The sequence below is a fragment of the Tachysurus vachellii genome, chromosome 1 (genome assembly GCF_030014155.1).
Source record: "Tachysurus vachellii isolate PV-2020 chromosome 1, HZAU_Pvac_v1, whole genome shotgun sequence".
Taxonomy (NCBI): domain Eukaryota; kingdom Metazoa; phylum Chordata; class Actinopteri; order Siluriformes; family Bagridae; genus Tachysurus; species Tachysurus vachellii.
Genome location: NC_083460.1, coordinates 35710497 through 35738057, shown reverse-complemented (window position 1 = coordinate 35738057; position 27561 = coordinate 35710497). Strand labels below are relative to the sequence as shown.

Sequence of the window (27561 nt, the reverse complement as noted above, 5' to 3'; positions counted from 1 at the left end):
GCACAGACCTTTAAAACACGCAATCAAGATCATTGAAAATAAATACAACGCCCGTCAGTCTATAAAAAAGGCCGATTTTTTATTAGACAGCTGTACGATTTGGAAATGAAAATGGAAATTTTCCACCTCTTCTCCCCAGCTGCATAATCAACATGTACATTGCAACTTTATCTAATGCATAAATGGTGAGTGTGTGAAGCCCCATATGGTGGATGAGGTCAGGAAGGCCAACACACTCTCCAGCAGTGCTCGATCCAGATGGACAGCACCACAGCATCGAGCTTAAAGCTTGTAAACAATAATGAAATGAACACGCTTTCCCATTTACCTCAAGTGTGGTCAGTAACCAAAGACATGTCTGGTATCTAAAATGTACTCTGAGGCTAATGATGATATCACGTAGAAAAGTTTACTGCTATTAGTATAACAATGTGTGTCACTCATGACACATTTTTTAATTTCTTACTCTGCACGTTTTTTCTTTTCTCTTTTTAAAAATAGACTCTTTCTTGCTCCATAAAGTTGATTTGGTTTCCAGTGGCCAATCAAATTCAGATCCTGAAGCTTACAAAAGTTTATAAAAGACACATTATGAGCTATGAGTCGAGCCTGAGGTGCTCTTTAATAAACAGTGGATTGGCAAACGCTGTCTAAATTCCATCAAGTTACTAAAGAGTTTCAATGATGAATGAAGCAGAAAGGTCTGTTATCTACCATCGTTTAATGGCCTCTTTCTGTGAAGTAGGTTGTTTGTGGTTTGTTATTTATTTTCTAGTTCCTTTAGGGAATGTTAAGAATAATAGAAATCGAGCTTGTATGAGAACAGAAACTTATCTTGGCTGATGGACTAGACTTTGGTGAGGAAGTGGGGTTTAGGGAAAGTGTGTAAATTTCATCGTTTCCTTTTCTTTAACAAAAAATATTTGGGTTGTTTATTTGTTGTTTTTTTTAAACAGTGACTCTATATCTAACATTTGCTTTACAATTAAAAAGTGGTAATCTAAGAACAAAACTGGAACATAATTGTAACTATTATATTGATGTATGTAAATAATTCATATAATGAGAATATCTATCCCATCCCATCCACCCCACACCCCATATACAGTCATATAAACACAGAAAAACAAATTAAACGTGGAGTTAACTTGCTAGCTAAAATGCAGGTGTATGGCTATATTTTGTCTCCACATGACTTAAGACTTTCACACATGATGATGTCACTACAGTTATTGCCACATAACCAGTTAACAGGACACTAATTTGAAATTATAAAGATTTTAATCATTCAAAAATCAACAAGACCTTTGATGCAAAATGGACCAGTTTTGACCTTCTTGCCCCAGCTCACGGACCCCTAAACCTCCCTTTTGGTCACAGTTTGAAAAGCACCATATTCACTCCTTCTTTCTTCTGCAGTCCATCCCATCTCTCTGTGGTCTTTTCTACCTCTCATTTTATCCTGAGATCTCCTCATCCTCCAGTTTATACTGGACTCGTATCCATGTCTAACTTTATTTATTTTTCTTTCACATATTACTACATCACATCATCTGCAGTGTCCCAGGACTTTAATGATGGGGCGAGGTTTAGCGGCTGATAGGAAACAGATCGTCTCTCCCTAATAACAATACACAATGTTTTTTCTCTTCAATCATGTGTCACATGTGTTGCTTAGTCCCATCTTGGTGACACCTGCATGTCCGTCATTCAAGCTCTCTCGGTGCACGTGGAGTCCGGAGCATCAGGGCAGCGGCAGGTGAAGCCGCCTGGCCGCAGCAGACATAAGTGTGAGCATCCACCATTATTGCTTGAGCAGTAGTTTCTTTCAGCTGCCAGAAAAGTGCAATCATGGAATTAACACATGTACTGTATGGACTAGGCAGGTCAAAAACAGTGTCACATTATTATGTAAGGAGTACAACACGACAAGATGCGCTGTTATAATAACCAACAGTTGTGTTATAAACGGATGTGTTGTTATTTAACAAAATTCCTAACAATGTTGATTTAACATTTACAAACTAAGACTAATTACAAACAAATACTATCTAAAAGTCTTTCATGAATAAATTAAAAATCATCATCATTGAAAAACCGCTGATTTATAAGAGGATACTGGGTGGTAATCATACCTCTGCTTTTTGACATATATTTTGAATTTCTTTTTATGATGCTTCATAAAACAGCAGAACTGGATCAGTGTTTGGAGAAAAATACACTTTTTGGCCTTGAGAATCAGTGTCTGCTTAATAAAAATTGAAAGATCTGTACCTTGAGGGCATTGTGGGTACGAGGTGGTGATGCCGTACAGGCGCGATCTCTTCTGAGGCAGGAACTCATCCAGCTCTTTCCCTGCTACATTGTCCACAGACACCACAGCTTGCCTAGAAAGGCAACATAGACACACACACAAACATTCAGCCATGACCATATAAAGCAGCATTAACTGAGCAGTCGAGGTGGAGGGTCACTGATCTGGGGGTTATAGGTCAAGTGAAGCAGCACATTCCAGTGCGAGCAAACAGAATTCCAGTGAGGTCGGCACTGACATGAGAGCCACCATTCAGATGAGTCCGAATGTTTCCTTTGTTCGGCGCAGTCATGCCAGTGAAACAGCACGTTATCATTAGACATCTAATAAGGATATGCGTTAAGAAAAATAAGAAAAAACAACAACATCTATTGATTCTGAGAATTCTCTTCTGAAAAATGACAATCAGACATACAGTAAGTGCATAACTGCATAATTAGGGGATGTCAACTGTTTAGTTGTATAAAATGAGATAAAAATGTATGTCGCTCTGGATAAGGGTGTCTACCAAATGCTGTAAACATAGTAATGCTTCAGCTCCAGCCTAGCGCTGACAGCTGTAATAAGTTTCATTTAAATGCTTTTGAATATTCAGTGTTTGGAAACACGCACTTTTATGTAAGGTTTAAAACACTTCAAGATGTACAGTTACAGAAAAGGCTCCATCACACCACAGTGCCGTTGATTAATTCTCTTGATTATTAGTAGTATCTCCCATTATGTTTATGTTTTACTTATTACCACTATAACACATTCTTTTTGCTCATATTACACAGATATACGTGGCTCACAATAAAATGGAATCAACTAATGATCAATGTGTCTAAGAAAAAAAGGTCTTTTTTGTGAATCTGTACCTTCTCCAGTCGGTATAGTAAAGGTTTCTTCCATAGGAGACAATGCCGAATGGGTACTGCAGTCCCTCCACCACCTTTCTCCTCACCCGAGTGTACGGGTTAATGCACTCCACCGTACGGGTCCCTGCAACATACACACTCGAATTATTACTCAAGGTTAATGTCTGGTAAAAAATAAATAAAAAAATAGAATGAAATCACCAACCTGCATCTGCCCAGCACAGCTGTCTGGTATGAGGATCAAAGGACAGTCCATTTGGGAGTTCTAGATCATCTTTCACAAGTACAGTCCTGTCTGTACCGTCCATGTTGGACATCTCAATCTTAGGGCTGTCTCTATTCCAGTCTGCCCAGTATAGACGTCTGTGAGAAGGAACGAAAAAGAGATATGGAACAAGAGATAATGCTTTGGTCATTCACTTTGTTAGACACAGAGTTAGAACTGTGGAATCTATTGAATCTTTATTTCTATTGAATCTTTCATTAAATGTAGTGAATGTTTACGATAATATGACACACAGAAAATCACACAACATATGTTTCAGATGTTACAGCCATTTGAACCTACCCATTGACCGGGTCAGCGATGATGGCCCTGGGGTTTACGAGGTCAGTGTCAAAGAGCACACGTCGATGCTGTCCATCTAGTGTAGACACCTCGATCTGGTCATGACCGGAATCTGTCCAGTACATGTTTCGAGACAGGTGGTCGATCGCTAGTCCTTCAGGACTTCCTAAATCTGTTAACATGAAAAGACCGAACATATCTTCAGAGGAATCTATAGCTGCCATACCAACTTATTAAAACACATGATCTGAAATATGAACTGTCTTCAAATAAATCTATACGAAGCCTAAGCGATCTCTTATTGGTCACATATACACTATAGCACAGTGGCATTCGTTTCTTCACATATCCCTGCTTGTTAGTGGTTAAGGGACTTGTTTATAGTCCTAATAACGGTGTCTTGGTGGTGCTGTAGCATGAACCCAAAATAACTGCCAAGATTTGGATCATAAATATTATCCGTAATTAACATATTTGCAACAAGACCATTAGGGAAAAAAAGGAAAAGTGCAATAAAAGCTCAAATTTCTCCATGGTAGAAAATATGTGTTTGTAATTTACCAGCGGGGGAGGGGTCGTTGCTGTAAATGCCACGTTTCTGGAGGGAATTTGAGTGAATTTGTTTTATACAAACAACCTTTTTTACTCTTCTGTGTTGAATGTGAATAAATCAGTGACCTTTTGTGATGACGGCCGTGGGCTGGCCTCCCTGAACGCTGGCTCTGCTGATGGACGGCTGTGTGATGTCACTCCAGTACACCATCTTGTCCATGCAGTCATATGCCACAGCGATCACCACCGTATCCTGCAGAACACATCAATATCACAAGCTTCATTAGCCTTATTACTTCAAAACACACATTCGGTTAATCTACTACATTTGCTAAATTATGTAATATGAGTTTGTTTCTCTAACTTCAGATTAACAAAAATAAATAAATCCTGACCTGCATGGCTATTGTAAGGTGACCACAGAATAGCTAGTCTGTGTGAAAGGAACTTAAGTTATTCCAGCATGGGTGTTAGAAATTCACTGCCATTTTGGTCAACCAAAATGGTCAAGACAAAATCGGCCAAATGATTCAGCCTGGCGGTTATAGATACACCAAGAACTGTTGAGGTTTCTGTTTTAAACTTGGTATCATAAAACCAAAACCAATAAAGAATGTGTGTTGCGATAATGGAGGCCAGATTTGTACAGGAAGTGAGGAACTGAAGAGAAATGGATAAGCAATACGCAGAATGTGGCCAGTTCCAGTGCTGGGGTGTCATTAGTTTTCAACAATGACATTTCAACACAGGTGTAAAGTCCTTCACAGCAATCTAGATGCGTGTTTCAGGTGAATAAATTAAAACCATAATTTTTGGCTTAATCTTGTATCTAACATTTTGCCATGTTTAACCTTTTAGATCAGCAGTAAGTGTATTCATATTTGAAATATTAAAATAAAATATAATATAAAATTATAATAAATGTCACATATGGAAAAAGAAGTTACATCATCCGAATTTCCTGAAAATCAACGAAATAAAAAAAGGACATTTATTTTAAGTGTGATATGGAGATAATGACTGATGAGGTGACTTTAAAAGTACAACCCTGTGTGACCCCCAACATTTTAAGTAAATCGTTAGACCTTAACAACTTTAATGATCATATGTCAATGTTCAGGTCATAAAAAATGACAGTTGCTAGAGACGCGTTAACACACTTTTAGTTGATTGAATGTTGAAAAATTCTTGCAAATTATAATCATTTCTGGTTCAGAGCACATACACAGACATAGATCATGTAATTTCTAGACTCCTTTACTGCCTGTAAGTTTCTCTTCCTGCAAGCTGACCCCACACCCTTCTATTGAAAGACAAGCCTCGTGTGTTTCCTTAAAGGAAAAGAAGCAGGGCTGAGCGGGTTCTGCTTCAACATGGGCGGAAAAAATAGAAACTTGAAGGAAGAAACTTATGGAGTGTTTGTGAGTGGCCATAAAGTGTGTAACCTGAGCCTGTGATTTAATAAGACGTGGGAATGTCACACATGACCACCAGTTATTCATTTAGCACAAATGGTTTAAATGATATGATATGGGTTTACGGTGTACCCATGACACAATTCCAAGGACTCCAAGTGTCTTTACACATCATTCAATGACTGAAGTGCAATATTATTAATATTCAATATCCAAGTGAATTATAAGCAGTCATGTTCTTGTTTAGGTTCCTGACATTTCCATACATTTCTGTGTCGTGTCTCAAAATACAAAAGCCGCCATAAGTTCAGTTCTTGACAGCCACAATCTTAACCTGTGGCCAGAAATATACAAATTAATACATTTAAATACTTATTGACTTATTTACTAATTTCTATCCAGTTCACTTTGTCCACACTGACAATTAAGTTCTATATACAGTGTGCAATATGTTTCTAACTACATTTATGTGCAATCCTGTATATGTTTACTGTGTAGTCCCTTTATTTATTCCTAATTCCTCTGTTTAAACATCTAAATGTAAATTCCATGAGTACGATGTTTAAATGTCCTCACTGCTGTCTGAGAGTTGACACTAAATTCTGTATACAATGACAATAAAGTATTTCTTTACCTTCATTTGTAGCCACATATAAAAAATAACCACTATGTTGACGTTCATGCTTCTTTGCGCACTTCTGATGTCGTTTGCTCAGATTTGATCTATGTAGCTTTCCAGTTCACAATTATAACAAGTGATCCAAATGTGCCTTTAATTTAAACATCCCCTGAAATGCCTAAAATGCAGCTGCACTTCAATTGTTTTTTTAACACAATTCAATTTCAGAAATTTCCAAAATATCAAGTAAACCACCAATTTCTACATCCTCTATTGCTGCTTTTCTCTACAGGCACAGGAGATGGAGACAGCAGAGGTAAATGTGTATGTAAATAAGAAAAAATCCCATTCAGTGCAGTTCTCGTTCATGTCACATGAATATCTCATCAGATATGTGTCCAATCTAGGATTTCAAAAGCTTGTTGTTTGTGGCAATACAATCCTGAAAAAAACAAACTGATTTGCCACATTATGGCAGAAGTGGATTTCTGTCACTTCGGGAAACCCCAATAAATTCTTAAAGCTGTTGAAACTCACTGGCAGATGCAGCATTGTCTTAGTCTCCTCTTTGTTCATTTTGCTGCCATCCAGTGGAATGTGATCAATTTTGCCATTCTGGGCAAACAAAAGATTAGCTCCTGGAGGTGGTGGTCTGACATCTGGCCTGGTGGTGGGGCCAACGGGTACATGACCCGTACCTAGATGCGGGAAACAAAATAATGAACGTAGTGGATGACAAAAGCAGCACTGTATTACAAATTCTCAAAAAATTCTCAAATTTAAATCCTGTACAAGTGCTTTGCTACTTTTTCCCTAGAAATGAAGCATGGCAGTAATGCAAGCTCTTTTCTAATGACAAGGTGTCATAAACATATATAAAATATGCATATTATCTATATCAAATATGCGTTTGTGTCAAATGTAACCTAAACAGATTTTCAAAAACACTTAAAATACACATGCACACTGAAGACATGGAAAAAACAGTCAGTGGCCCACAGATGACAAAAATTTAACATTGAACTTATACAACTGAGCATGAAACAAGAAGTTCTTGATAGTGTGTGTGTCTGTGTGTGCATGTGCGTGTTTGTCCCCAATTCTGTGCTTACATGTGGGTCTGCTTCCTGGTTCAGTTCTGGTTCCAGCAATCTCCTGGCCACTGGGGTACACACACCAGCACTGACCGATGCTGTCGTGGCACTGCATAGGCGTATACTCTCCATTGTGGTCACATGTGGGGATGTACTGGCCCACGGATGGGCGTGGCCGGAAAAAAGAATATCCACCGGAAGACGATTCTGCCAAGGCTGTCTCTCTATGTTGCTCACATTCGGTCTTCTCACGCACTAAAGCATACACACATGAAAAAACTTTACTATAGGGTGCTTTAAGAAAAATAAACAAGCAAAGGAAAAATGGTGAGCAGACACAATGAAAGAATTAGTCATGCAGATGAGTAAGATTATAGAGAGAAATGTGTAGAGGCTTTGAAATAGTTGCCCGATTACACCCTACATTCTGTGGTACACCACGGACCGATCCCAACACAACCATTTTCCTAACAGTCTGCATCGTACTCCTTACAGTTTACAAAAAACAGAGCAATATGTGGGAAATCAACAAGGGTAAAAAGAAATACGGTACATGCATAAGACCTGATTAAATACACAGACTTCAGCACAGCAACACCAGATTGAACACAAAAAGGAAAACAGAAAAGAATAAATGTCTCTTGCATGAGGAGTTATAAATAAGATGAAAAAACAAAACAAAACAAAACAAAAAAACAAGAAAACCGCAAGGTAATTCTCAAGGCGACATTGTGGAAATACCAGCACTGAAAAAACACGTCTCAGAGCAAACGAGTCCTGACATATGTGTCAGAACATAGCAACAATTAAACTGGTTTTATTTGTGATTTAAATCAAATCACCCATGATATTAAAATGTTTTTAATAGAATAGAAGCATGTCTTATTTGATGTTGGTGTTTATAGATTTTAAGAGTTATGTAATGTTCATAGTATGATCCGGTTACACTATAGAGATCACTTGCCAGGGCAAAAATCAATCACACCATTAAAAACCCTTCCTTGTACAATAAGAGATGGTGCAGCCAACAAGCAGTGTAGTAAGGCATAGTGAAGCATTTCATTCTTGAAAAGCAACAACTGCTGATTGTTTTTGAGTACAGAGAAAGCATTTTTTACATTTTATGCCCTTATCCAGAGTGACTAACATTTTCTCATTTATACAACTGAGCAGTTCTACATTAAGGGCCTTGCTCGAGGGCCCAACACTGGTAGCCTGGCAGTGCTTAGAGTTGAAGTCACGACCTTCCAGTCAGTATAACATTTTCAGCACTGAGCCCCTGCTGCCTTAGGGAGTGTTTTGATCATCGACTGTATGGTTTGTGTTACATTTTGCATTTTCCTTCATCATGATAAACCATTTTGTTTTGGCACAGCTTCTTCTCCATCGTGTACTTGTATACAACGAATAAACCCCAAAATTTAAATGTTAACGTCTTCAGGTATTACATTTTTTGTTATAAGATTCAGTCAATTTCTATAATTTGACTAAATTGCTAATAATTGTGACTATTGTTGCATGTAAAACTAAAATATTTGTTCCTGCCATCTGCCCTCTCTTTACTAAGGCATGTCACATGACCTTCAGCCAATAAAACACCTGCATCTTCAGTGAAGACGTATATAGCAGTGAAGTCGATCTGACTTATCCGGGCTTCTTTGGAAGTGTGTATTTTGTTGGTTCGCAGCAAAGCGTTAAACCTCCGCTGGGTGTACACATATCATCATAAAAGTTAAACTAATACTATGCGCAAGTCTAAAAGTGGGCTGACAGGTCAACGGTCATGATATTGGTAAACATCTCAATTCCAGGAGGACAAGACACAATGGATCATTTTCCAGAACAACTGCACACAGCTGTTCATAACAGTGCCAACAATTTTGTATTCTTCTGTGAGAACTGGTGGAAAATCACTGAAACTGCAAAAATATTTTGTCATCAACTCATGATACTTACAGTGACCCAGAAACACAGTTAGAGGAAACCAACTGAAACCAATCCCAGACCAGTAAAGAGGCAGGAAAGCAGCCTATATTCCCTCCAGGCTTTGGTGTGGTCTCGTTTTTCCAGATGCACAGAGCCTCATTATTTACGGATGTTTATCCATGATGTTATCGGTATAAATGAATTGTAACTGTACGCTCTTATTCTTACCCTGTGAATCCTGTTTGGGTTTTTGCAATAGAAGTTCCTACTGGAAATCTGAGAGAAGTCCAATTTTTCTGGCTCTTTAAGCCTCTCTCTAGCTCACTCACTCATTCACTCTCTCTCACTCATTCACTCTCTCTCACTCATTCACTCTCTCTCTCACTCATTCGCTCACTCTCTCTCACTCATTCGCTCACTCTCTCTCACTCATTCGCTCACTCTCTCTCACTCTCTCTCACTCATTCGCTCACTCTCTCTCACTCATTCACTCTCACTCATTCACTCTCACTCATTCACTCTCTCTCTCTCTCACTCATTCATTCTCTCTCATTCTCTCTCTCTCACTCTCTCTCTTGACACACAGACACACCATTCCTACCTGAATCAGCTGTGCAGCTGAAGCCATCACCGTAGAAACCAGCGTTGCACTGACAGATAAAAGAGCCCTGTGTGTTGTGGCAGACAGCGTCTCTATGGCAACTTGAAGTTTGACACTCGTCAATATCTGAAAAACACAACGAGAAAAAAGTAAAGTAAAGGCTGTATAAACAATGTGCAAGTTTCCAGATGCAAACACTTCACTGCAGCATCGCGTTTATTTCCTGGTCAATTGAAACGCCACATGCAATGCAAAGACAATCAGAGGACATCTGTTAAAACATCCTTGAGCTCGCATTGCATTCCCAAGGGCTTATACAGGAATTTCATTTTGTAACACAGTTTGTGTAAACCATGAAGACTCTGCTCTGTAGAGTTGTGATTTCACCATGGATGTGAGACGATTTCATGTCCAAAAGCAGTTTTACTACAGCGACGAGTGCTGAAATGAGGAAAGGAAAGGGGGATGTGGAGGGGAAAAAAAAGAGCACAGCTGTGGGGCCTGAGGTCGGAGCATTTCCTTTCCCACTGGAGCTTGGATGCATACCATATAAAGCCCTGATGGCTTCAGGACCATGTATTACTGCACTGATAGGCACACAGATTAGTGAGCGCGTTTGCTACAAATGGCTTAAAAAAAAAGGACAGTCTACAAAAGTCCACTACTAACAACTGCTTTCATTTAATATTTATTCTAAGCATTATTTTTTTTCTAGCTCTATTCACTGCACTCTGGTTAACACAGCAATGCAGAGTTCTTGTATATAATACAGTAAATAGTATTCATGTGGATCCAAAACACAGAGCTGTGTGTCTGTATTGCAGGAAGGAACTGCTAGTATCTGCCATAACACATTCTTACATATACTCAGAGATTTTCAGCTCCATTGCACTCGAATAAATTCCCTGATAATGATAACTCAATATCAATTGTTCAATTTTGATGGTATTAACATAGTGCCTTTGACGATGTACTTTTTCAGCAAAAGAAGACCCGGGCGCAAAACTGACCTGGTTCATTCTGAAAACCTTTTTGTTTTATAACATTTAGGATGAATTTAACTACATACCCACTTGTTCTTGCTTATTTCCATTGCAGAGAGCGTGATTCATTACCTAAAGTTGTGTGTCCTACTTTTTTTTATCAGCCAGTTGTTGTGTAAAACTTTGTATCAAGCACACATATTGCACACAGCTGTTGCATATTGCAAGCAGACACCCTACCATGGCACGCTCTGCCATCTCCTGTAAAGCCAGGCACACAGGAGCAGATGTACTCAGATCTGCCAGTGTAGGTGCAGCGGGCACGTTCAGTGATGTCACAGTTGTGTGTCCCCCTCTGACAGTGATCGATGTCGTGGTGCACTTCTACAAAGGAAAAAACACAGACGCACTGTTGAGACAGGAATGAGCAAGCTACTTCCTGTCTAGCTTATTTAAGCAGCCATCAGATTTCCTGTAGTTGTTTGTAAGATGAGAAAATACACACACACACAGAGTAACACGGACTATTTGCTGCACTTACGGACGCAGGTGCGGCCATCGTCGCCGAACTGGAAGCCGTCTATACACTCGCATCGGAAAGTCCCAGGATGATTATTACAGACGGTGTGAGCACCACAGATCTGTGGGGTCTCTGCACATTCATCAATATCTAAGAGATAAGGAAGATTAAGGGAAACTATTTTAAGTGGAACACTGTTTTAAATTCCCCTAACAAAAATACAATCCATTCGCACTAACAATTTGGTGGTAATTTCCATTTGAACAAATATGACATGTATGTAGTTAGAAGACAACGAGAAGTCTGTAAACAAATACCGGCCCAGTTTAATGAACAATATTCTGTCATCTCTGAGATTAAGATAAACATGTGCGAAGGGTGAAATAACAGAAGTCCTGTTTTTCTAGCCATCTATTTGTTTTTGTCACAGTTAGCTTGAAAGGTAATTTATGAAGGACACAAGGGGAGGAAAATAAAAAGGGAGGAAAAAGTTCAAATGGAAAAAACACATGCTATGATAAAAATCAGCTTTTCATATTAATGTTCCAACAGCCTCCTTCACCCTGGAGTCCAGGAAACACCGGGCACAGGGTCTGTCATGGCCACAACAACTGAACTGACTTTATTCTGGGCATCAATTCCTACATTCACAATGATGTATACATATATATGTATATTTTTATGAATGGGTGATGGCACCAATAGATCATTCATGTGTATTTCAGAAAGGACATAGCAGGAATAAAAAAAAAGCTCAGGATTAAATCAGCGATCTAGGAACTGCATCAGACCAGTCGAATTATGCATTGTGTTGAGAAACCAGATTTAAAACATCCTCATAAAATACTTAATAAAGACACAGAAGCTTGTGACTGATAGTTATATACTGATAGATGTTGGTTACAGTTATTCCTGGAAACCAAAGACAACAGAAAGGTGTCAGGTTCTAACTCTGCTCCTAAGACATTAAACTAAACAATTAAATATTTTGAACACAGGGCCTTGTTTATCCAACTGAATAGGAACATGTAATAAATTATTCTCAGGAGCATTTACACAAGAAGAAAATTCCATGATTTCTAACATTAGAAAAAATATTGTCACTTTAAGTCCAAAAATGTGTAAATAACATAAATAAAACCTATTAGCGCTCAGCTATCATTATATACAGCTTTATTTATAATAAAGAGATGCAGAAGAAAAGTGATAAAGTTTTTCCTAATAAATTACGACATATATCAGGTTTTCGTGCTACATCCATTGGTGTTGTTCGACCACCAGTGAGAGTTTCCTGCTAAATTATTTCCTAATGACGTAGATTACAGTAAATCAGTCTGAAAATTAAACAGACTTTAATATTCACTGGACATTATCATTTAAATTATTTAAAACATAAAGGCTGATTGTAACAACAGTAGAAGCAAAAATATCTCGCACATCCTCTTCATTCATAAGCCCCGCCCCTCACTGTGCCCTGCCCCTCACTGTGCTCCGCCCCTCACTGTGCCCCTCCTCCCGAAACGTTCTCTGTGGAAATGTCGACCTGCAGTCAGATGATAATTTATAATACGACATTGTAGCTGAGGCCTGAGGAAGCTGAACTCTTTATCACTGTGTTAATGTGCAGTATGTAGGAATTTGTGTTTTTAGTTGAATAAAAACATCCAGTTTTCCAATCCTAATTTTTTTTGGCAGATTGGATAACGATAATGTTAGCTTGTTATCTGCTAAAAGAATTGCCTGCTAATGTCTTTTAATTTGGCCACACAAACAATGAGATTTATCCTTTGTTGAAAATCCTTAACAATTGTGATCCTAATCAATGAAAGCTATTTGTAGTGTTTTTTTTTTTTATTTAGGGGGATAGTTATTTACTTCCCTCACGGAAAAACATGTAATTCACGGCGGGACGGAGGGAAGGATGAATGGATGGATGGAATGAAGAAAACAAGATGGATGGATGGAAGGAAGGAAGAAAACAAGCAAGCAAGCAGTAAGGAAAGAAAGAAAGAAAGTTAATTTATAAAAGTCACCAGAATTGGAAATATTCTTCCTGGATCGGACCTCCCTACAAATGTTGACGTACTTTTGTATAATTATTTGGGTGCGTGCCCCACTTCTGATCAGACTCTAAAAATACTCCAGCTGTGTTTACTATAAATACATCTAAACCCAGACATACTGTAGCATCAGCAGCATATAAGAGCTATTTTTATGGATGGATGCTGTTGCCAGTAGATTTGGTACAAATCTGGACACACAAAGAATCTAATAATAGCAACGTTAAATGTCAGTGTAACCCTGAACTGAGATAAAGCAGTTAGTGAAGGAGAATGAATGAACCACAAACAAACAAGCAGAATATTTTTAACTTGATGCTAGTTCCTTTTCCATCATCAGTTGACAGCTGTGTACTCTGTAAACTCTGGTCTTTTAGCTGTCATCACTGTCCCATCATGTCCAGGCTTTTCACGTGACAGTACCTGATTTAATTCCAGCATTAGATGCTGACTTGAGCCAGAAATTATTGTTAAACGTTTGTACAGGGACCCCTTTTACACTATATTCTAAATAAGCTCATGTAATGTACAACACAAACCCGTTGGTTTTGTTGTATTTATAAATGACAGTGATTTTTAGGAAAGCCAGAATACTTGTTGGTTATATGTTAGATGTTAAAAGCTCACCGTAGCATGTGCGTCCGTCGCCTCTGAAGCCTGTAGCGCACTCGCATGTGAACCGGTTTCCCTCTCCAGGATGGCAGGCTGCATTGGTGTCACATCCATGTCTTCCAGTATAACACGGGTTCTGCTGTGGGGTTCCACCTGAAAATAAAGTGCATCTTTGTTTCAAGCCAATCTGAAGCTCAAGATCAGTGCCGTCTCTGCCGACATGACTATATAAACTATTAGAAAGCAGTAATGTGATTAATTCCACAATATTTCACTCGTTTTGGTTTGATCCTTTAATCCATGTCAATCTTAATGTGCTTGTGGGTTCTGTATTGTTGTTATTCCTGTGAGAAGTTAATGGCTGCCTGCTGCATAGATATGTGAGAGTACGGCTGGGCAATATTCACATTATTTGCTATAGAAAATGCTATTTTTGCATGACTTCATTCTGAAACCTGCTTTTTGGACAGAGTAAAGAGAGACATGAAAATTTAAGTTTTGGAAACTGATGTGTTTCAGCAAGTATTCAAATGGCTTTGTGTTATGTAGGAAAGCACAAATGGATCATCATCATCATCTGTAGTCAAGTGGTCCAACACCTTAACCACTGAGCTACCACATCCCCTTTTCGGCATCCAAGGAGCAAATACTTTTATAAAATATGTTTTATTTCTATTTTAAATGGCATTCCAGATCGCTTTGCAAACGCACAACACCTAAAAATAAATAAGATAAATAAACGCTAATTCTTGATTGAATGAAAGTGATGTCTTTCTTTCAGGGCTGCATTTAATAAAGTAACTCTGACAAGTACATGTTCTAGGTTGCATAAAGTTAATTGAGTGATTTTAGCAGTCGGTTATACTAGTTCTAGTTGTCATTATATCAGCTAAATGAACAAGAAAAACAAAGTAATATGATAAAAGTTAAACAACAAATAAATAAAAGACACACACTTAAGGATGGTCCTAAACCACAGCCATGTGTACAGCAGCTTTGTAATAAGTTACAAATTAAGGAAATAGCAGAAAATATCCTAATTAGACCATTTAAGATCACTTTTTGTTATACTTTTCATAAAACTTGCGGGAGTTAATCTTTAATTCTTACTTTCCACAACATCAGTGTGAGCAAATGGCAAGTCAAACTCCTTGTTTTTATCTTCAAATCCTCCTCGACATCAGCACTGACTCTGAATGCTCTATTGTATGTTATTTGATGAATAATTTATCCACTTCAGCATTGCCCACAGAAACTAAACCACTTATTGACATTCATTTATTTCTGGTTGAAGTACCATTTTCACTCTGAAGACATTGCTCACATCGCAGCCTCAAACTGCTGTTTAAGCATCACAAGGCTAGCAGACTCCCCGGGGCTGAGAGCAGACATGTCGCTGGGCCGAGAGACAGCTGCTCATTAGCGTTTGAAGTGAGATCTCGGCCTGACAGGAAACACTTCACAGATATTTGTCCTTCTCTAGCTGTAAACTCCAGCTGAGCTAGGCCTGTTTACATAACCTGCCCTGCACCCAGAAACTTACCCCTATGGTGTCTTGAGCTCACCCGCCTACACACACACATACATACACACACACACACACTCAAACCCAGATATATCCAATACTTACATATGTCTTGCATTCCTACAGACTTGCAGTGATAAAACAATTGATTTGTTTATACTTATGGAAAATGTCTGATAAGCTGGTGGGCTGCACCAGCTTATCGGTGTACTGGTAAAAAGGGTTAATATATATCTAATATACATTATTTTGACAAACAGCCAAAGTTGCTTAATGAAGATTGACACTCCAAAATACAACGCACTAGCAATGATCAAACCATGCAATACTGCAATATGAGCATCTTTCTTGGACAGGAAACCTGTTATAACCCTTAAAATCCAATAGAATTCAAAAATATAACTACTTACTGACAGGGCCGACCTTGTTGCTCATAGCGTAGCGGATGAGCTGGTTGTCCGAGTCGTACATGACGAACACCTGGTCCACACTGAGCTGCTGGCTGGATGGTACAGAGCGAATGGATTCAGCGTGCGGACAGATTTGGAACGTAATCCTCTGCCTCCAGAAGTAGCTCAAGGTCTTGGCTGGACCATTAAGGGGGCTTACTGTGTATTCCCGTGTAGAGGAGGATGTAACCACTGAGGTGTGAAAAGAGCAAGAAAGAGAGGATACAAACACATTACTTTTTGCATTCTTCAAATTACTGCCATGGAAGTGAGACTATCTGAGCACAAGCTTTAAAAGCCTGACTTACAGTTGCTGGCGTATTGGTAGATCTCGACATAGGGGTCGATGTGAACAGTGGCACCAGGAGAGACTTCTGGGATCCTGCCCTCCAGATGAGTACTCACCACTAGGTGGTCATGCTCATCGATTCCTTTGAACTCCTGGTTGATGATGAGTTTCTCTCCGCCTGGCTGAAAAGTCACCTCAGCCTGGCGAGTGAAAACTCCTCCTGTGGGCAGAGGGGCAAAAAAAGCCAGAAGATCAGAGATATCAGAGGTATAATTTAAGGCATGACCTCAGACATGTGCTTTCACTTTGAAGAAACCTGGTTTTGAGTGATGAGGAGACAGATGGAAGCGTTTTGAAAGCTTTGTGCTTAGGAATAGAGAATGAAATAGGTACCTTGATTTGGGATATAAACAGCAGTGAGGAATGAAGAGAATTTGAGGCAGTGGCAGTCAGTCTTATCTGCCTTTGTAATAGGAAGTGTGTTTGAACAGAATCCATTTTGCATATTTATGCTGTTGGATCTTGGCAAATTGATATATAAACTTTTATCATTAGTTCAGTAAAACTATAAACTATATACTATAATAAATACTGAAAACATTATGTTTGCAAATTCCATGCCTAAGGGGCTGGACAGAAATTACACAAAAAAAAAACTTAGGCTTAACACAGAACCTAGTGGGGCATTATACTGTCCATTATCAATAGCCAACCGGTCTATTAAAATAGTATAGTGTGAAAGGCTGAACTCCAACAATACCAAAACAGAAAAAATATCACAGCTCTAAAATCATACCACATAAAATTGTATGCCAAATAATACTCCTGTTAATACATAAGCATGTTTAAATGTAACTATGAAAGCATGCATTTTAGGCTGGATGATATTCTATGCTATATTTATGTAACGCCATCTACTTCATCAAATAATCTTTTAATAATTGTCAAATAATCTTTTAAGAATTGTCAATTTAAACATGTAAGGGAAGTGAGGCAACACAGATAATGCTAAAAAATGTAGTAATCGCTAGATAATGCTAGAAAAAGACTTTAGCAAAAATGATATACTGGGATTCTGTGAGAGCAGAGGATTATACATTTAGGAAAATAATGGAAAATGTTATCCTAGATACAGTTTAAGTAATCTACTTATGGTATGTATTATTTACTATGAAAAAAATCTGATAACATTTTTACATGAGCATTAATTTATTGGCTTAGATGTCTCATAGGCCCAATTAAAAAGTGTCTTAAATACTATTTAAAAATCCGCCCAAAGTTTGAACAGTAGTCTACATAGGCTTATTTACATTATATGGTTATCTCTTACCAATAATGCTGAAGCCGTTCTCATATCCTGGCTGCTCCAGGGCAAAGGCCCAGCCTATGATCCCTCCGAGCGAGGCGAGAGGCTGCAGGGAGTGACCGACGCTGGCTGGGATGTTGCTGATGGCGACGTAAGCTCGTCCGTCATTCACTACCACATACGAGTGCAAGTCGTTGTTAGAGAACTCGACCGGGGAATTCGAGCTGCCGATGGAGATTCTGCCATTCACTTTCCCATTCATCCTCTGCGGTTTTCCTGTTGATGGAGCATCAAAGTTCTGTCAGTGCTTCTCAAATGAATCTGATTGAATCGAGTAAAAGTAAGGAGATGAGCGTACCCTCAGCGACACAATCCTTCCCGTTGCCGTAAAAGCCAGGCCTACAGTGACAGCAGTAACCTGTGTCGTAATCTCGGCAATCTGCAAAGCTAGAGCACTTGTGTCTGTTGTTGACACACCTCTCATAATAAGAAAACACTGCAAAAGTAGAAGGACCAACAAGTTTGTCAAATTTAAAATGTGAAAAACTAAGTATGAATGTTAATTTATTCAGTATACAGCAGGATTGCAAGCATTTAGCAGATCTTACCACTTAATATCTTACCATTAACATTTATTTCTTCATCAAGATCATCCACAACTACCACCTGCGGGTTGACTGGCCTGGGTCCCCGAGGTAATGGGTAGGCACCATGTGGGTTGTTATCCTGAACAGGCTGGTGGACGTACGTTGGTCGAGACTCATCTCGGCTCACAGTCTCTTCCAATTTTAGAAATGTTGTTTCTGGTACGTTTGGCTCCTGTGGGATGTTTTCTGGTATGATTATTTCTGGTGGCCTTGTTTTTGTTACATAGGATGTATCCTCTGTGAAGTCATCCCTTCCAGAGTAATTTAGCTCTGGGTTTTCAGTAGCTTCCCAGCCAAACACACTCTGTGTTTCTAAAGTTTCTACAGTGGTGACATGGCCAGGTTGAATATCAGTGAAAGCGTAGGAGGAGCCAATCTTGTAAACCCACACACCAGGGGTGCCAGAATTTGTTAATCTGAGGAGGAGGACAATAATCGTAAGCTCACGTATTTCATGCATCTGACGTTCAGTCTTGTTTTATCTTAGAATCATGAAACCTCTCAGGATTAACACTTACTCTGTGAGTTGTCTGATGTCAGTGTTCTTGACATTAGAGGGGATGCGATAATAAGGACCTTGTGAAGTCGTGAACCAGCCTTGAATCTGACCCCTGCTGAAACCAGCCTCAACGGCCTGACTGTCACCCCCTACAGGAGTGGTGAAGTAATGCATGTCGTCTTTTGGGTAGAGAAGGATAGCAAAGGTGTGCGATTGTGCAGATGCTAAGACAAGCTGGAAAGTGTTTCCCTGCAAAAATAGAAATAAAGTTTAGTTATAATTAACTAAATATTTGCATGAAAATTAAATGCATAGCATGAAGAAAGGCATGTAGATTAATGCATTCTTCTAGAGCTGACAAAAGAAAAGTCAAAATTAAGTGTTCAAGGACTTGCTTTTTTAGGAGAACCATCTCCTCGTTCTGGTGCTCCATGAGCTGCTACATTCTCCCAGGTCACAACAAAGGCATGATTCAGCTCATGCTTGACGTCTTCTGGAAAAGCCTGGCTTATTCGGTCACCAATTCTCTGCAAAAATTCTGCACTGTTGTCCTGCCTGAAGTAGACATTTCCGACTCCGTCACTTGTGTCCAGATCTCCAAGGAAAGCTGCAATGATGCCAAAGGTAGCGGGCATCTTCCCCAGATACGCTGACTGAGCTGGAGGGTTAGCCACTGAGACAAAGCCATTGGTGTTGACCTGCCAAGGAAAGATAAAACCTGACTCAGTCAAAACCCCAGCTTCAGAATGAGAGAAAACTGAAGATGAGACAGAATTCAAATACAGCCATCTAGTATGTATATACTTGACACAGTATAGGGACTGAGAGTTATGCTAAAAAATGTACATCATTCTTTTCTTTATTCTACCGTTCAGAACAGAGTTATTTCACTCACCACAGCAATGATGAACTCTTGAATCTGTTCATCAGATAGAACAGTAGTTCTGCTAATCATTCATGCTTTAATTAACTTAACCTTGTAAATGTTGACAAATTACTGTGGTCTAAAGCAAATTAACGCATTATCGAGTAACACCCTTCACTTCATGTCTATCTGCACCATACCAATATGTCATTCATTATTTTCTCATAACAGTAACATTTATTAGCTTTATTAGTTTAGTAGCAGTAGCTATTATTTATTTATACGGCTTTAACCTGTCATTTTCTGCAACACCGGAACTTGCTATGGATAAATGCTACTGAATACGGAATACACTGTTGGTCTTATCACCAATGTACATCAAGTCAAATGAATGTTGCTGTATTTTTGCTGTATTTCCTCCCAACAGAGTTTCAGACTAATGGTATTATTTGTCTGCAACCTAGTGAACCAGTACTGATGTATTCATTGCACTTTTTATAACAGGCTCTGCCAAATGCTATGAATGTAAATACAAATGTATGACAAAAGATAATGTTCACCATGTGTTTTCCTAAACAAAGAATTCATTTAAGTAACTGAATTGAAATCAATAATAGAAATACTGTAGTTACAAGAGACATGAATTACAACAACATTTATACATACAGATTTGGCAACAATACATTTTAGTATCACGTGTGTATAAATCTTTCACCTATTGTGTTGTTTTTTATTGATAAAATTAGATTAGATTAGATTCAACTTTATTGTCATTACACATGTACAAGTACAAGGCAACGAAATGCAGTTTAGGTCTAACCAGAGTGCAATAGTAGCAAATGCAGGATATACAGTTTTTACAAGACTTAGTTAAGTTAAATAAGTTAAATAAAATGGTAATATGAAGTGATTTACAGATGCGTGTATACTATGAACATAATATACAGATGACTATAATTATAACTGAAATTTACAGAAGGATGTAACAAAATATATGGCTATTGCTATAAACAGTAATTTACAGATGTGTACGTACTATGAATATAATATACAGGTGAATATATATGTGCTATGAACATAATATACAGATAAATATGATAAAATGACTGGTTTTATGACATTATGTGGAGTTCCATACACATGAATAACAACAGTCTGATTTCCCGATCTACTTCAGTGTACAGTTAAACTGCATTTGTGAAATGGCATTTACTATTTTACCAACTTATTAGATTTAAGCATGGCCTGGTCTATTACACAAGATACTCTGCAAAGCTCTCTGCAAAAACTCTTTTACTCAGGACACTCTGTGATGTCTTTAACAAGATTAAAGCAGAAGATTACATCAAAAAAGAGGCCAGTTCATTGGAATGTAAAGGATAAACTGATATTAAATTCAATTTTTCTGTCAATTAAAAACAGCCTTAAGGTGAAATGGAGACTGCTAAAGACGTAATGACTCTGGACTTATAGGATTAGCATAAACATTTGCTTGTATTGAGACACGATGCAGATAAAGCTCTGTATCCATGATGCAGAGTTTTATCTGATGCCATAAAACATTCACAGTTGCCTGTGTGTGATCTTAGTGAAAACTACAGGCCTTATAGGGTGTTTTATAATTTCCCTGTTTACATTACTGCCTGTGTGAAATGTGTACAGTGTGTACATACGCTGAGAACACCACAGGGAGCTCTGTTAATCTCTGGCATTTCAGTTCATTACTGCAGTTCATTGTACAAAAACATCAAAACAGGTTGAAATGTTTGTTCCTTTAATACATCCCCAGGGATCCAATTACTGCTATGTTTCTTAATAAATGCATGAATAAAATAATGGGAAGGAAAAACACAGCTTTGATGTGGAAAAAAACACAGCAGGGTTGAATCCTTAAATCTGATTGGTCACTAGAAGTTGATTTTCTCTCACAGTATTTCAGGCTAATATAAATGGATTCAAATAAGCTGTTATTTAACAGAGAAAAACGTATATCCATTGATATTTTGACATTTTCTGTAAGGAGACATTTATTTATCTATCGTATAAGGAAGTTTTTCAGTCTGCTCATCCAACGTTTTCGACGGACATGAATTGTTTAGGATGGAGAACACTGTGTTTTATCATCAGTTGGTAACAAGTCGCGTATTTTTATCTTATTTTAAGAGTATGTAAGTGAATGAAAGTTTACAACGGTTAGAACATGATATAAGTGATTAGAGAACTAAAGTCTATTCTTTTTTTTATAACATTAAATGTAACTATAAATGGGTGTATACGTGTCATTCTTTAATGAATAAAATAATCTGGCAAAACGGAGTGGTGTAAGAGGAATAAAACACTTCCCAGAAACAACAAGGAGATTTTTGAGATTTTTGAAACAAAAACTTCTGATTTTTGAGCTACTGCTTGATAATCACAAATACACTGTGTAAAAACCTCCAATTCGGCACACAGTCTTTATTCCAGTTGCAATCTAAAGTGATCCAGATTATAGACTGCAGGCATAATAAACCTTAGAGTGACAGAAGTCTTCTGTCTTCAGGAGGTCTTTCATGTCTATGACATGCCTGAACGACAATGGCAGCTGGAAAAAGACGAGAACATTTGACTTTACAGCCAACTTTAGAGTGGGTCTGGGTCACATGGAAATAATATATGTTAAGAAAGCCCTGTTTAGTGCAATTTAGCGAGAGTGCAAAATAGTGATGCAAATCATAAGAGAGATACTTATTAAAGGCTAAACACACGTTTAAACGGAAAGACAGGAAATATCCTGCTCGGATCAGCTTTGTGATGCAGAACTAAGCTCTGATGGCTATAATTTAAATCTCAGTTTTATATTAACACATTTCCAGTATCAACTCATTCAGTTCAGTAAATTACATAGCAGACACTTGATGTAATCTATAATTTCAGCCTAATAATAATCAATAATAAAAAATAAAAGCCTGTATAATCAATATGCAGGGAGATCAACATCAAGACATGACTTTAGCTGCTGTAATGCAAGTGATAATCTGGAGAAAACCTTTTAACTTTCTAATGTTCAACAACTATAAATGTAATTATAAACAGATACAAATGTGATTCAAAAAAATTCATCAAAAAACCTCAGCTGTAATTAATGATGGTATAAGAGGAATAAAACACTTTAAAACATGCTGTTAATGGAAGATAACGACCTACAGGGTGGTACGTTGACCCTTTTGTTGATAAGCATGTCTTGTCATGTTTTCCCTACATAACCCTCTGAATGCTGTCCTTCCAAATAAGAGGAATTCAACCCCGAGCAATCTAATCAAACCCCCACCCCTCTGTGCCCTGTGGGGGAGGTGGACCCATGAACCTGTAGGCCGATATCAAAAGCCAGCTGAAAGGGTCGGGTGCACAGGAACTCGCTAAAGCAACACGACCTCGACCTGAGCAAGCAGAGAACAGCGTTGAGAAAAGAAAGGAGAGGTTTTGTGCTGAGAGAGCACGACTGTGTGAACTGCAGGGGGAAATGAACCCGAGTCAACAAACCACTAACACACAGCAAAGTCTAAACCCACTGCTTAATTCTCAGTCAACACTTCCCAAAGACATTCATGCTGCCCATGCAATTGTAATCACTCTGGCAAATAAATTCCTGACTCATGCAGGTATCATGCAGGTGAGCCTCTTATAGAAGGGATTTAACGTCGGATTGACTGGACATCTTGACCCCGACCATGACTACGCAAACATTCTTTGATGAAAGTAAGCACCCCTCAGCTGAACAGGAAGAAGTCCTCAAAGCAAACTAAACAGTGCCCTAAAGAGGGCCGGAAAAGTATAGTGTCACCTTTCTGCCAACAACTAAAACACTTTTATTCAGAAGGAGAGCTCAAATCCTTTAACTTTTTCTATACAGCGGATTTTTAAAAATGTCACAAGGCATCTTTAAATCAGAAAAATTCAACAAAACATATAAAATAAAGGATAAACGATACAAGCCCACTAAAAGGAAGTAAAATTAATGACATTTTTAAACACATGAACATTAATCTATAATGGGGCAAAACTAGCTAATGGAAACTAGCAAAGACCAAATCCATCAGGGCAAATGGGGCAAATAAGCTAAAATTTCTAACCATAAACATGGATTGTAGTTATGAATGACTGTTTGCTCTACACACAAGCCTCTAAATTCTGAAATAAATCACAAAAACTTTAACAAAATGCACTACCAATTTTTTTCTCTCTTATGGGAAGGCCTTCCAAACTTTGCTAAGTGCTTAATCTGCTTAATCAGTTACTGCTTATGCTGCACAGTCCACATCATTTTGTTTACTGAGGAGACAAAATTTAGCATTTGACCGTCTGGCTTTCCTCTCACCCGGACACTAGCCAATCTGTGAGCTCATGTATACCAAAGAGGTGAGCAGTTTCACGAGTCCCGGAGAAAAAACATTAGGATTCACTCTTGCAAACTGGTGCAGGGGTGAACAAATCTAGTTGAACATCTCGAGTAGACACATTAAGTATATGTTCAATTGTAACTAGTTGGATTCATTAGTGTTCATGGATAATGTTTTTTAAAATCAGGAAAACACAACTATGAGGAAACACCACAAAGAAGTTGAGGTTAACAGCCCTTTTCTGTTAACCTCAAGGGTAAACATATTGAACGATCATAAAGATCCTGAATATATTTTACATGTGATGTAACCTAAGACAAGATTCTAACCAAAAACACCAGCCAACAAGTTACTGGCTTTTTGCTGAGCAGGCAAACACAATGTGCCATATTAAAAAAATCTGTTTCAAGACAATAAACATTGTATACTTGTTCATTTCCTGAAGTCTGTTAACACAGTTAATTAGCTAGCTCGCAATATGTTGCAACCCAACATTCGTTACAGAGCTGAAAAGAATTAGCTAGTGGGATCTAGCTTAGACGGACATTTACTGCAGCCGTCATCATGTACCATTAACTTTGTTTACAAATGCCAACCCCAATGAAAATCTGATCCCAGATCAGCATCTTCAATCCTAAATCTCTTAATGAATCAAATATGGATCTTTTTCCTTCATAAACAAAACTCACCACAGATTCTGCAATCCATGAACACACCATAAAACCACCAGCAGTTTTATGGGGATATTTTATTTACAGGGGTTGTATCAACAAAGTGGGCGAAAAAGGCTAGACAGCCAGAGCCAAGACTCAACAACCCGCTGAATCAGAGGTTAAAAGAGATGTTCTGATAACAAGGATATGACATTGTTTATGTGAAGGATGTAATTGTTACTGTCTGAGGGTCCAATCGAAAAAAAGTAAGTAAATGTGAATTAGTTGTGCTTAACTCCCAGCTGAGTTGAACTGATTCACACAATCAGGTTTTCCACACAGGGGACCAACAAAGGAGACGGATGGGAGCTTGTCTCTGTGTCTTTAGCCCAAACAATAGCAAGGTCACAAAGAGAAAAAGAGATAATTAAGAGTGTGGAGAGGGGAGGGAAATGTTTATGTATTCACTCCAGGACAAAACAGAAGAGTAGTTAAAGCATTGTGAAATGCTGAGGGAACAGGGTTGTTCAGATAAGAATCAAACAACAGTCAAAAAAATGCGACGGACGTGCTAAAGCTATCTTCATTAGGGCTTGTGTGGGAACAAACAAAAAAAATTCTTTCAAATTATACATTCTGAAGTAAATTATTCCTTCAAATGTGAGAACACAACCAAATAAGGTATTATAATCATCATACCCAGGCCATTAAACCTAAAATAAATATTGTAGCAATTTACATTTCCTTTGGTCGTTACTAGAATATAATTGAGCCCAAATTGTATGAAAAATAAAATGCGTTAAAGACTTTTTAATTGGGGGGTTGAACATTTTCAGCACACGCAATGAACACAAAAAGGGAAGGCTAGGAAGAAAGACCCGTCCCATTAAATCCTCATGCTCCAGAACAAACAGCTTCAGTTTAAATTCACAGTAATGACTGCCTTTTGAATGGACTCGCACTGACAATAAATATTTAGTCCCTTTTGTTGTAATATTTACATTTTCATAAGAGAAAGAGAGAGCGAGGTGTGAGAGAGAGAGAGAGAGAGAGAGAGAGAGAGAGAGAGAGAGAGAGAGAGAATTTAATGTTGCACAATGGCGTGCAAGTACGTCATTCCACACAAAGTCAAGAGATTACAGAGGCCTTATGATGCATGTAGTAGATGATATTTGATCCATGAACATCTGGAGCTGAGAAGGCGGGAGAAAGAAGCAATCTGAAAGATCCTGTATGTGACCACAAAGCACATTCACTCCTTTGATCAATACACATGTGAAAGTATTTAAGAGCAGCAGAATCCTTTCTGGTTCTCACTGTTCAACACAGACAGACAAAAGAGCTCTGAATGGTGTTTTCTTAATAGTGACACAACAGATCAGTTCATCTGGTCTGTTTAACGAGACCATCAATTCCATAAAGCAGCAAATTTGTGGATAGTCTGCATTTTTTTTTCTTTTGACTAATTACAAGAGCAAACATTTTTAATGTCCTAATACGGACAAAAAACTCAAATATTCATAGTAAGTATGCGTAACCAATAAAGTCCTGCTGAATGTCCTCAGATCCCCCAGCACTCTGACCGCTGAAGCATATTTTATAGCCTATGTTTATACGTGCGTGTCCGTGTCCGAGGCCTGGACCCAGGGGCCTCACAGGACCGTAATCAGTCAATCCGTGCCAGTTCTGACCTGGTACATTGGCTATTAGGCCTCTGGCACTGTTGAGATTTTCTGCTTGGAATTACTGATGTGTTAAGTGGTATCATGAATAAAGTATAAAATCAAAGCTCCTACATCTACACAGCGCCAACACAAATTTGAAAAGGATCGAATTATCAAAGTGCACAACATGACCAATGTTCAAGTGTACAAAACATTTGTTTTGGCCCATGTGTAAAAGTTGTGTCAAATGTCACATTCACCCTTTAGTTCTAAACCATCTAGACCTATTATTGACTCTTTTTATTTTCTCTCCTGAATTGACCAGAATTTACCTGCAGAACTGAAAACAGTACAAATACAACAAGAAAATAATAAAAAAATAAAAATAAAATAATAATAATAATAATAATAATACCAATACTACTAATACAAATAATTTAAAAAAATAATAATAATCCCAATAATAATAACAATAATAATAATAATAATAATAATAATAATAATAATAATAATAATACATATTAGTCGTCACAGTAGTAAATAGTATCAATACTTTTCTGATTCGAATTTGGTGCTTAATTGCATGTTTAATATTTATTTTTTTCCAAAAATATTTAAATCTTTATTTAATTCTAAGAAAATACTATAAAAAGATGAACACGTTTATTTGAGTAAGGCAAGTAAAAGTGCAATAAAAACAACTCACGTAAACTTTTTTAAACTCCTCATTGAAGAAGTAGACAGTTTTGGCTAAGAGGACTAGTTGAGTCTGGTCGGTTCCGGGCTGCAGAGTCTGATCTCCAAACTGAGCACCGTATTTAAACAGGTCGCTTCGGCTCGCGCAGTGAACCGACACCGAGCCTACGATACAGAGCAGCTTCACTCCGAGCCACACAGCGCGCGCACAGGACGCCATCGCTACAACTCTACACACACGCGCGCACCAACCCGCTTTCCACCTAACGGACTCTGGGACCGGACGAAAGTTCACGCGCGGAATAGCGAAAAAGTAGGCGGGGCTACAAAACAAAAACACAAGTGGGCGTGGTTAATAACATCCATGGGTAACTGTAGCGGCTGAATTCAGGGCGGTGTCGGAGGAGAATGTGGAAATAAAACTAATTTGTAATGAAACTAAAACCAGGCGGATATATTGCTTCATCT

The 27561-nt window shown here is 38.2% G+C and overlaps 1 protein-coding gene across 1 annotated transcript; it reads right to left on the bottom strand.

Annotated features, from left to right (window-relative positions):
* Positions 1-58: 58 nt before the first annotated feature.
* On the bottom strand, positions 59-27377 carry nid1a (nidogen 1a). The gene is made up of 20 exons (XM_060884822.1): positions 27104-27377; positions 19232-19534; positions 18856-19085; positions 18314-18753; positions 18049-18186; positions 17715-17966; positions 16404-16604; positions 16057-16287; positions 14137-14274; positions 11471-11599; positions 11170-11313; positions 9947-10072; positions 7438-7674; positions 6863-7023; positions 4418-4544; positions 3740-3911; positions 3377-3534; positions 3172-3295; positions 2275-2387; positions 59-1832 (listed from the first exon to the last, which is right to left on the bottom strand). The coding sequence occupies exons 1-20, from the start codon at positions 27311-27313 to the stop codon at positions 1711-1713; spliced, it is 3756 nt and encodes a 1251-aa protein (XP_060740805.1). The 5' UTR covers positions 27314-27377; the 3' UTR covers positions 59-1710.
* Positions 27378-27561: the final 184 nt, after the last annotated feature.